This window comes from Rana temporaria, chromosome 7 (genome assembly GCF_905171775.1).
Source record: "Rana temporaria chromosome 7, aRanTem1.1, whole genome shotgun sequence".
In the NCBI taxonomy this organism is placed as follows: domain Eukaryota; kingdom Metazoa; phylum Chordata; class Amphibia; order Anura; family Ranidae; genus Rana; species Rana temporaria.
This window is the reverse complement of record NC_053495.1, coordinates 16,243,375-16,255,491: the sequence shown is the minus strand read 5'-3', so window position 1 is coordinate 16,255,491 and position 12,117 is coordinate 16,243,375. Positions and strand designations below refer to the sequence as shown.

At 42.7% G+C, this 12,117-nt stretch overlaps 1 protein-coding gene across 1 annotated transcript in view; it reads left to right on the top strand.

Annotated features, from left to right (window-relative positions):
• Window positions 1-8,202, top strand: part of KBTBD12 (kelch repeat and BTB domain containing 12) — a 78,329-nt gene extending 70,127 nt beyond the window's left edge. Inside the window, exon 6 of the mRNA XM_040358972.1 lies at window positions 7,258-8,202. Within this exon, the coding sequence (XP_040214906.1) occupies window positions 7,258-7,427 (170 nt within the window). The 3' untranslated portion in view covers window positions 7,428-8,202. The remainder of the gene's footprint in view (window positions 1-7,257) is intronic.
• Window positions 8,203-12,117: the final 3,915 nt, after the last annotated feature.

Here is a 12,117-nt window from a genome sequence, read left to right as displayed (position 1 = left end):
GCGCTGAACTGAAATATATTATAGAAAATAAGAAAAAATCTGCGCTAACTCTAAATATGTGAAATAAGCTGCTACATACAAACAAACAAAGCCAATCAAATAGTAAACAAAAAATGTAGCGCTAATAAACTCAAGAGATACAATGTATGATACCATGTGAGGCAACAACATTCATAGTATATGTGCACATCAATACCAAAATTAGGTAATGAAGAAAAAATTCAATGTGATAAAACGTTGCAAAGTCTATAGCCAAAGCTTTGAATAAACAGTCTATAGCCAAAGCATTGAGTGAACTTCAATGAGAAAGTTGGTGCAGTGCGTGGAGTGGACTGATGTCTAGTAGTTTAAATAAAACAGGTAATCGAGTTGTCTGTAGAGATCTATGGAAATCACAATCACATCAGGTATAGGGTAAGTATAAACACGCTTACCAGATGGGTTGGACTCTACTACTGTACAGCAAAGAGTCAATCAGACGTTGTGGTCATTGGGAACTGGGACCACTGTAACCCGGAAAGGGACCTGTTGTTGTAATTAGGACTCCAGCTGGCGTGGACACCAGGAACCACCGATATTCGGATAGCGTGCTACGTAACCGCCACAGATTCCAGGTGTAATCCTCAAGCCGTATATCCAGGGGTGCAGGAATAGACGTAGCTGAACCTCCAATTGGACCATGGGATGAATGGTATAAAAGATAGAAAAAAGGGCTCCAATTGCGCAGGTCAATTAAACCAAAAAAGGTTTATTATTAAAAAGTCATACATGTGAAATTATGACATGGATAAAAGTGATCACATAAAAAGCAATATGGAGTGCACAATAGCAATACCCGACGCGTTTCGGCCACATAAGCCTTCAACGGGCTTGAGGATTACACCTGGAATCTGTGGCGGTTACGTAGCACGCTATCCGAATATAGGTGGTTCCTGGTGTCCATGCCAGCTGGAGTCCTAATTACAACAACAGGTCCCTTTCCGGTTACAGTGGTCCCAGTTCCCAATGACCACAACGTCTGATTGACTCTTTGCTGTACAGTAGTAGAGTCCAACCCATCTGGTAAGCGTGTTTATACTTACCCTATACCTGATGTGATTGTGATTTCCATAGATCTCTACAGACAACTCGATTACCTGTTTTATTTAAACTACTGGACATCAGTCCACTCCACGCACTGCACCAACTTTCTCATTGAAGTTCACTCAATGCTTTGGCTATAGACTGTTTATTCAAAGCTTTGGCTATAGACTTTGCAACGTTTTATCACATTGAATTTTTTCTTCATTACCTAATTTTGGTATTGATGTGCACATATACTATGAATGTTGTTGCCTCACATGGTATCATACATTGTATCTCTTGAGTTTATTAGCGCTACATTTTTTGTTCACTGAAATATATTATATTTTAGTTACTGTGCATTATGTCTGAGCGCTGTTTCCAAAAAGCAAAGTGCAAAAGTTGATTATTTTTTGTCCAACCTTCTGTGTCCCTTGTGTGTCCCTTGTGTGTCCCCAATCGTTTTTAGCCGGTTTCAAAGGTTGGATTTTCCGTATGTGCCCATTCTTCATATCGATCGACACTGATAATCACTAGGAAGGAACAATTGGAACTTGTTTGGTCAGGGAATGAAGGATTGATGGTTGCCATGGTAGGTTGACTCGACCTGTTCACCGGTCACTGAACATAGATCCAATGGTAGGAAAAACAAAGATTCATTGATTAGAAGGAGAATAACACACTCAATACTTACCGGGCTTCATTAAAAAAAAAATGACATCTGAATATTTAACCAGTTCCGCTCCGTACATACCGCCACAACCCCTATTGACCGGGGAAAAGTTTTACATTACCTGCTATGGGCCTGTATATTCAGCAATAACTTGGTTATGACTTAAGGGGTTGTAAAGGTACAATTTATTTTCCCTAAATAGCTTCCTTTACCTTAGTGCAGTCCTCCTTCACTTACCTCATCCTTCCATTTTGCTTTTAAATGTCCTTATTTCTTCTGAGAAATCCTCACTTCCTGTTCTTCTGTCTGTAACTCCACACAGCAATGCAAGGCTTTCTCCCTGGTGTGGAGTGTCGTGCGCGTCCCCTCCCTTGGACTACAGGAGAGTCAGGATGCCCACTAACATACAGCTCCTTTCTCTATCTGCAACGTAGAGATCGTCCTGACTCTCCTGTAGTCCAAGGGAGGGGGCGAGCACGACACTCCACACCAGGGAGAAAGCCTCGCATTACTGTGTGGAGTTACAGACAGAAGAACAGGAAGTGAGGATTTCTCAGAAGAAATAAGGACATTTAAAAGCAAAATGGAAGGATGAGGTAAGTGAAGGAGGACTTTTTTTATAAAATATCACGAATATTCGATTTTAGCGAATATTTCACGAATATTCGGCTATATATTCGTGATATATCGCGAAATCGAATATGGCGTATTCCGCTCAACACTAGTGATCAACTGTCAGCCAATGACAGCTGATCACGTGATGTAAACAACAGCTCGGTAATCGAGAAAAAAAAGCCGATCACTGCCTTATGTTTAAGGGACATCGGTCCCGAAGAGGAAGAGACACATCCACCTCACCTGTGCCCACCAGTATTGCCTGCCAGTTCCACCTGCCAGTGCCCACAAGTACAAAAAAGTGCCACCTATCAATGCCCACGAGTGCCACCTATCAATGCCCACCAGTGGTGCCAATCAGTGCCACCTAGCAGGGCTGCCTAATCACTGTCACCTACCAGCAGAGATGGACTGGCCATTGGGACTACAGGGAGTTTCCCGGTGGGCCGATGGCTCAGTGGGCTGGCTTCAGTGACAGCGGACTGCTGCCCCCCTCCGCTCCTCTGTCTCTCCCTCCCCGCAGAGCTCACCTGGGGGGAACAAAGAAGCAGGGGGAGAACCAGAGGAGCATGGGGGACGACAGAGGAGCATGGGGGACGACAGAGGAGCATGGGGGGAGGGGACAGACAGCTGACTCAACAGCTATGGCCTGGGAGTTTCTCACTTCTGCCTAATCTTGTCCCATAAGGGGGGGCACCGAACTGATTCTTTGCCCCGGGTGAAATAATGTCTAGCTTCCCCACTGGTACTGCCTATAAGAGTACCAGTAACAGCCGTTCTACTCTAATGAAGTAGAACGGCTAGTGGCTAGTGAAGGGGGAGAGGGGGCTTGGGTGGCCAGGGGGGGGGGGGGTGCGGGAGTTGTCCGGCCGCCATGGGAGAGACCTGTCAAAGTGGGCCAGTCTGGATGAAGTCCAGGGCCAAATTTCTGTCCCAGTCCAGCCCTGCCTACCAGTGCTGATCAGTGCTCAACATTGCCACCCATCAGTGCCCATCACTGCCACCTATCAGTGCCCATCACTGCCACCTATCAGTGCCGCCTCTCAGTGCCCACCAGTGCCGCCTATCAGTGCCCATCGGTGCAGCCCATCGGTGCCCATCAGTGCAGTCTCATCAGCGTACATCCAATGAAGTTAAAATTACCTGTTTGCAAAATGTTATAACAAAATATAAACAGGTTTTGTATTTTTGTGATTTTTTTTATCTGACTTTTTAAAAAAATGTAACAAAAAAAAAAAAAACTGCAGAGGTGATCAAATACCACCAAAAGAAAGCTGTATTTGGGTACAGCGTTGTATGACCGCGCAATTGTCATTGAAAGAGTGAGAGCGCTGAAAGCTGAAAATTAATCTGGGCAGGAGGGGGGTTTAAGTGCTCAGTTTTGAAGTGGAAGATGGAAAGTTAAAAAAAAATGACCGACGGTCGGCTCTAAGTAAGCCCTGTGGTCTGAGCAGCGCGACAGAGGTAGTCGTGTAGTCAGAGAGCTTTCGTATGCCGATAATAATACCAAACAAGGCAGATAATTGGGAGATAATGTTTAGATAAATGGAAGCGGAGTGTTCTAATCTCGGCGTAATTAAAATTTTATTTCTGCTTTTTAACAAGCTCTACAAACACACCTGGCTCCATACATCTGCCTACACATTGCCGGGAGAAGGGCGACGTCTTGTATCCTGGCAGAGCCCGCAGTCTGCCACTGAAAGCAGAAAATAACATTTCCTGACACCATTTACTAGATTTAAAATTGTTTTAAAAAAATGAATAGAAATGTGTTTTATAAATAATATGGGCCAGATTCACAAATGAGATACGACGGCGTTTCTCCTGATACGCCGTCGTATCTCTGAGAGTATCTATGCGACTGATTCATAGAATCAGTTACGCATAGATAGCCCTAAGATCCGACAGGTGTAATTGACTTACAATACTTCGGCCGCCGCTGGGTGGAGTTTGCGTCGTTTTCCAGCATCGGGTATGCAAATGAGGTTTTACGGCGATCCACGAAGGTTTTCGCGTTCTTTACGTCGTCGCTAGCCGTTTTTTCCCGTCGCAAAGTTAAGCCTGCTTTAACATGGCTTAACTTTAGACGAGCCATGATAAAGTACGTTACGCACGTCGCCGTTCAAAAAAATTACGTCACTTCGCGCAAAGCACGGCGGGAATTTCAAAACGGAGCATGCGCAGTACGTCCGGCGAGGGAGCGCGCCTAATTTAAATGGTACACACCCCATTTGAATTAGGCGGGCTTGCGCCGGACGCCTTTACGTTACACCGCCGTAAGTTTACACGCAAGTGCTTGGTGAATCAGGCACTTGCGCTGAAAACTTGCGGCGGTGTAACGTATAGACGATACGTTACGCCGCCGCAAGTATATGTGAATCTGGCCCTATGGGCCAGATTCACAGTGGAGATACGACGGCGTATCTCCTGATACGCCGTTGTATCTCTGTTTCTATCTATGCGGCTGATTCATAGAACCAGTTACGCATAGATAGCCAGAAGATCCGACAGGTGTAATTGTTTTACACTGTCGGATCTTAGGATGCAATACCGCGGCCCCCGCTGGGGGGAGTTTGCGTCGTAAACCAGCGTCGGGTATGCAAATTAGGAGTTACGGCGATTCCCGATGGATGTTCGCTACGTCGCCGCTAGTCTAGTTTCCCGTCGCAAAGTTAGTCGATTTTTTTGGTGCCTTAACTTCACACAGCAATCGTATGGCCGTCGTTCCCGCGTCGAAATTTAAAAAATAACGTCGTTTGCGTAAGCCGTCCGGGAATAAGGAAGTACACTACGCCGTTCAAAAAAATTACGTCACGGCGCGCAAAGCACGGCGGGAGTTAAGAAACGGAGCATGCGTAGTAGGTCCGGCGCGGGAGCGCGCCTAATTTAAATGGCACACGCCAATTTAAATTGGCCCGCCTTGCGCCGGAGGCCGCCGGCGTAGTTTTCATCGCAAGTGCTTGGTGAATCAGGCACTTGCGATGAAAAATTGGGGGGTGTAACGTATCTACGATACGTTACGCCGCCGCTGCCCTACGTGAATCTGTCCCTATATTCCTCAACCCTTTGTAGACCTTCCGCTACAGGAATTTGTGCAGATCAGGTTCTATGGCACCAGAAAATCCCACCGATAATTCAAAGCATATTATGTTGTTTCACCCCTTATTTATATCTTTATATAAATGTATGTGTATGAGTAAAGCCTCATGCACACGATCGGATTTCAATCGGACAAAGCATAGGACTTTTGTCCTACAAACGGCAAAGAATTGTCGGCCAACAAACACAAAACAACAAGATTTTTTTCAGCTCTTTAGCGCCACCCTTTGGGCAACGTCTGCTAATGTTGTCTTATGGTTAGCATTGCTTCTGAGCATGCGTGTTTGTACTTTGGATTTTTTTTTTTCGAAGGACTTGTGTACACATGATCGGATAGTCCGACAACACACATTTGTTGTCGGAAAATTTTAAAGCGTGCTATCCAACATTTTGGGGCGGAAATTCCGACAACAATTTTCCGATGGAGCGTACAAACGGTCGGATTATCCGACAACATCCTGTCATCACACAATTCCCATCGGAAAAATCCGATCTCAAAATTCAAAAGAATAGCTAACAAACTAACTAATAATAACTATTAAATGATAGGTATTGGAATTTTCTTTCAAATTTGGCTGTTAGTGAAAGTAACGAATTTATCCAAAGTTTGGAATTATCCAAAATAATGAATGCCGCATCTAAACAAATGGAATGAAACAAATTAATAATAATAAAAGGGTTTTATTATTATTATTCATTATTTTTAATTCATTATGTTCCATTCGTTTAGATACAGCATTCGTTATTTCGGATAATTCGTAACTTTGGATAAATTTGAGATTGTTACGTTCACTAACAGCCAAATTTTTAAGGAAATTCCAATATCTATAATTTATTAGTTAGTAATAGTTAAATTATTATTCGTTAGTTCATTTTTTCAGATTTTAGAATTTTCAGGTTTTTGGATTTTGAATTCCAAATTTCCGAATTTTTGAATTCCCGAATTTCATGATTTTAGAATCTCCAGATTTCCGAATTTCTGCATTTCCGATTTTCAGAATGTTTAAATTTTTACATTTTTAAAAAAATATATATTTTTTAAAAAAAAATTAATTTTTTTTTAAATGTTTTAATTTTTAAATGTTTTAATTTTTAAATGTTTTAATTTTGTAATTTCCGAATTTCCGAACTTTTGAATTTCTGAATCTCCGAATTTTTAAATTTTAAATTTTTTAATTTGCGAATTTTTCGAAATTATGAACTTTTGGAAAAATTAATTAAACCGCTTTTTGTTCATTTAGATTTTTCTGAATGAATGAATTTGTCGAAATTTGGAACGGAACGAATTGCCCACGTCTAATAGAGGTGTCACTCGGAGGTGAAAGCACACTAATTCATATATGCACGAAAATGGCACTTTATTTGGAAAATAGTGATGGTATTTGGCACATCACTGTTGGAGAACCAACTACTATTTGCTTAAAATAGACTACAATGTGAAGCACTGTATATGTTTATAAAATTTGTACAATTTATTTATATCCTTCTAATGGTATTTAATATCATAGTTTGTGATACACTTTATTCAAGAGCCTGCGCAACACCAACCTTTACACCTTATATATCTTTATAGAGTTCATAAATTTACAAGGCAAACCTAACCGCTTTAGGACTGCCCACCACACATATACTGCGGCAGGGCTGCCCCGCTGCGCCAAATCGCGTACACGTACGTGATCTGGTATTTCCCAAATTTATTGTTGGTCTTCTTGTTTCTTGGTACTTTCCTGCTCTGCTTATTTTGGTGCTCTTTTTCTGATTAGCAATGCCTTTGAAAACAAGGCTGTCATTGTATTTTTATGTTTCAGATCGCCATGAAGTGATCACGAAGGAGATTCTGGAGCTGGACCCATGGGAGAACCAATGGAACGTGGTTTGTACCAAGGCCCCCATGCACGATTCGTACGACGTCTGCCTGGTGGCCCGTCTAAACCCGCGAGACCTCCTCCCGCCTCCGCGGGATCTGATGGAGAGGTGATCTCATAGATCAGCACATCGTGGCGCATTACCAGGGTTGTCGTTCTTAACGAGTATTCCTCATTATCAAAGTGTTTCTGGAGCTGAACATTTTTCTGTCCTTCTTTGAAGAAAAAAAATTGGTTCATATCGGGACAACACAGACAGTTTCGCTTTCCGGCATTTTGATTAATGGGGTAGACATGTGGAATTAGTTTAGTTTCAAATTAGTTTTTTAACGATTTTTGACAAATTTGTCAATTCGGAAACACCCAAATTACCAAAAACCCGTTTAACGAAATGTTTTCAAATATTCGCATATTCGAATGTTTGAATATTCGAACATTCAAAAATTCGAACATTCAAAAATCCGGAAATTTGACAATCCGAAAACCCAAAATTTTTTAAATCTGAAATAATAACTAACTATTAAATTATAGGTATTGGAATTTCCTTTCAAATTTGGCTGTTAGTGAACGTAACGAATACGACTTTATCCCAAGTTACGAATTGTCTTAAAAATAACGAATGCCGTATCTAAACTAATGGAACATAACAAATTAATAATAATAAATAACAATAATAAATTTAATTCAGAATTCGTAAATTCTAAAATTGGGAAGTCAAAAATTAGAAAGTTCGGTAATTCGAAAAATTTGGAAATGAAAAAATGTGGAAATTCGAAAATCCGAAAATAAGAAAGGAAAATCTGACAATTAGAAAGAACAAAGATCCAAAAGTCCAAAAATTAGAAATAATCACTAACTAACTAACGAACTAACTAATAATAGCTAACTATTAAATTATAGGTATTGGAATTTTCTTTCAAATTTGGCTTTTAGTGAACGTAACGAATACGAATTTATCTGAAGTCACAAATTATCCCAAATAAAGAATGCTGCATCTAAACACATGGTACAAAACAAAATAATAATAAATAATAATAATAATACATTTTTGTTATTATTATTATTATTGTTATTTATTATTAATTTGTTACATTCCATTTGTTTAGCTGTGCAGTCTTTATTTTGGATAATTCGTAGCTTCAGATAAATTTGTATTCTTTATGTTCACTAACAGCCTAATTTGAAAGGAAATTCCAATACCTATTATTTAATAGTTATTATTTCGAATTTTTGGATTTTCGTTCTTTCGAATTTTTGGATTTTCTTTCTTATTTTCAGAATCTTGATTTTTCGAATCTTCAGATTTTTTAATTTTCAAATTTACACATTTACGAATTTTAGAATTTACGAATTGCGATCATAAAAAATAACCCTGGTTATATTGGTTATTTTGGATAATTTGTAAGTTCATATTCGTTACGTTCACTAAAAGCCGGATTTGAAAGGAAATTCCAATACCTATAATTTAATAGTTAGTTATTATCTCGAATTTTCGGATTTTCTTTCTTATTTTCGGATTTTCGATTTTTCGAATCTTCAGATTTTCGAATTTTTGAATTTACGAATTGCGATCATAAAAAAAAAACATGGCTACCATATATACTCGAGTATAAGCCGAGGCACCTAATTTTACCACGAAAAACTGGGGAAACGGATTGACTTGAGTATAAGCCTAGGGTGTCCATCTGCATGCCTCACTGTGCCTCACTGTGTCCATGTGCATGCCTCACTTTGCCCCACTGTGCCCATGCCTCACTGTGTCCATGACTAGACTGACATTTAACATGGGAGTCTAGGGAAGGGGTGCCTGGGTTTGAAAAATCAGTGCTCCCCGGCCATAGGTCCCCCGGACAACAAACTTTGCACACTTGAAGAGGAAGAGTGGGGCTACATGTGTGCCAAGTTTGGGGTCCAGGGGACCTAAAGCCGGCTGGTACCGGGTCCCCAAATTCCAGGAGATCAGGCAAAAAAAGGTGACTCAAGCATAAGCCGAGGGGGGCATTTTCAGCACAAAAAAATGTTAGTCTCCTACGCCGTCGTATCTTGGGCGCATATTTACGCTGGCCGCAAGGGGCGCTTCCATTGATTTACGCGTCGAATATGTAAATGACCTAGATATGCCGATTCACGAACGTACTTACGCCCGTCGCAGTAATCTACGCCGTTTACGTAAGGCATATGTCCGGCGTAAAGATAAACCACCTCAATAGCAGGTGTAAGTCACGTTAGGGTATGGACGTCGCAACAGCCGTCGTATTTTACGTCGTTTACGTAAGTCGTACATGAATAGGGCTGAGCGTAGGTTACGTTCACGTCGAACGCATTGAGCCGTCGTATCTTAGGGAGTATATGCAACGTACTAAGGCCTAACGTACATGCGCCGTTCGTTAGGCCCTTAATTTACATGGGGTCACGCTTCATTTTAATACAGCACGCCCACTACCTGCCTACTTTGAATTAGGCGGGCTTACGCCGGCCCATTTACGCTACGCCGCCGTAACTTAGGGAGCAAGTGCTTTGTGAATACTGGTCTTGCCTCTCTATGTTACGTCAGCGTAGCGCATATGAGATGCGCTACGCCCGCTCAAAGATACGCCGCTTACGTGAATCCGGGCCATAATGTTTAGGAGTTTTAATTAACCTTCAGGCCTAGAATGTGCATTTAAATATGTCTGCAAAAAAAATGAAAAACGGCTTTGGCAGTAAAAGGGTTAAAGAGAACATAAATCACCGAGCAGTGCATTTCCTGTGGAAGGAATACATTCAGAGAGTAAATGACAGAAGTGGCAATATTCCCGTCCTGTCCACTGTGTTTATATCATCTAGTGCAGTGATTATGCAGGAGAAGAGCGCCTTCGCTTCGCTGATACAAACCTCTTATTCCGGGTACCTCCAGCCAAATGAAGGTTTATTCTGGATGGATCAGACCTGACATTTCTCATTTGCCCTCTAGAACCTTCATTTACTGTTCCCATTTCACCAGCAAAGCCTTGTCAGGTTATGGCTCCCCATTCAACGCCTGCCGCCTTCCCGCAGCCAGGGGGGGGCGCGGGCGCTGTACAATCTGATTGCGCAATACCTGTAATATCCTCTTTTTAAATTTACTAACAACTTTGACGCGTGAGGCCCCGTACACACGTCCGAGGAACTCGACGTGCCAAACACATCGAGTTCCTCGTCGAGTTCAGTGTTGAAGCCGCCGAGGATCTCGGCGGGCCGACTTTCCTCATTGAACAACGAGGAAATAGAGAACATGTTCTCTATTCGGCCCGACGAGTTCCTCGTCGGCTTCCTCGCTGAAAAGTGTACACACGACCGAGTTTCTCGGCAGAATCCAGCTCCGATCGAGTTTCTGGCTGAATTCTGCCGAGAAACTCGGTCGTGTGTACGGGGCCTGAGAGTCAATCAGAGCAATCCAATTTACAAGTCTAATGTTAAATCTAAAGTCTAGAGCAGGGGTCTCCAAACATTTTAAACAAAGGGCCGGTGTATTGTCCTTCAGACTTTAGGAGGGCCGGATTGTGGCCAGCAGGAGTCCTAGGGAAGAATAGAGCCCTCATCATTTGTGTTGGTGGGAGAAATGGTGCTCCATTTTTGGTGTCAGATGGCAGAGTAGTGCCTTGTATCAGTGGGATAAATAGTGCCCCAAAGGCCGAGTAAAGGCAAGCAAAGGGCCACATCTGGCCCCCGGGCCGCATGTATACCCAACCTTTTTAATGAAGCGCCCATAAAATGCAGCCCACCAGGGCCCATCAATGCAGCCTCACCAGCGCCCATCAATGCAGCCTTACCAGCACCCATCAAATGCAGCCTCACCAGTTCCCATCAAGCAGCCTTCAATCGTCCATCAAGCAGCCTACCAGCGCCCATCAATGCAGCCTACCAGTGCCCATCAATGCAGCCTACCAGTGCCCATCAATGCAGCCTACCAGTGCCCATCAATGTAGCCTACCAGTGCCCATCAATGAATGTTTGCTTGCTTCCATTCATTTGGTAGTCGGGACACAGACACAGTCCTCTGCCGCCACTGCCCCTCTGACGCTATGTGCGAATGGAGCGGCGGCTGCTACCTGCTGATGCTGAGACTTAGTTGCTTGCTGCAGAAAGAAGAGAGTAAGAACACCAGTAGCCGGGCGCCCTAGGCGGCTGCCTAGTTTGCCTAGTGGTAGCACCGGCCCTGGCGAGGTACCTCCAAAGCTCCCTCTGTTATTTACAGGGCTTTGATTACTACTAAATGACAGGTGCTCTTTAGAGTTGACCTCAAAACAGGAGTAGTGCAGAAGACCTAGAGTAGGGGAATTTTTGGATAATTACCAGGATATTTCTGGAAATAAGCCAGCGGTGGGGAAGATCATTTTGTAAAGGAGAAGTGTGAAGATTCACAGGAGGAGCATCCTCCGTCCCTGCAATATCTCACCAGGCTGCATCCGCCTCACCAGCTTTATGAAAGAACAAAAACAATATTATCTTCTCCTAATTACATAGCAGCAGTATGGAAAGACGTTTCCACAATCAGCTCATGTCACCGTTATAGAAAGCAGAGAGATTGTGATTGCACATTGGAACATACGCTTGAAGCATTCTATTATTACAAGACTCTGCACTGCCTTCAGAGTTATCCAACCAAAAGCCGCGCTGCATAATGGCCGCCATAAGGTGCTCCGATCTTCCCTGGGGCATTGGGATATTGTTCTTTACCTGCTATAGCGCCCCCTGGCCTGAATCTTCAATTTTGGTGTAGGAGGAGTCGGCCTTGTGAAAGAGCTCTGTTCTAGAGCAACCAATTGCCAGGCCCAAGCAGTG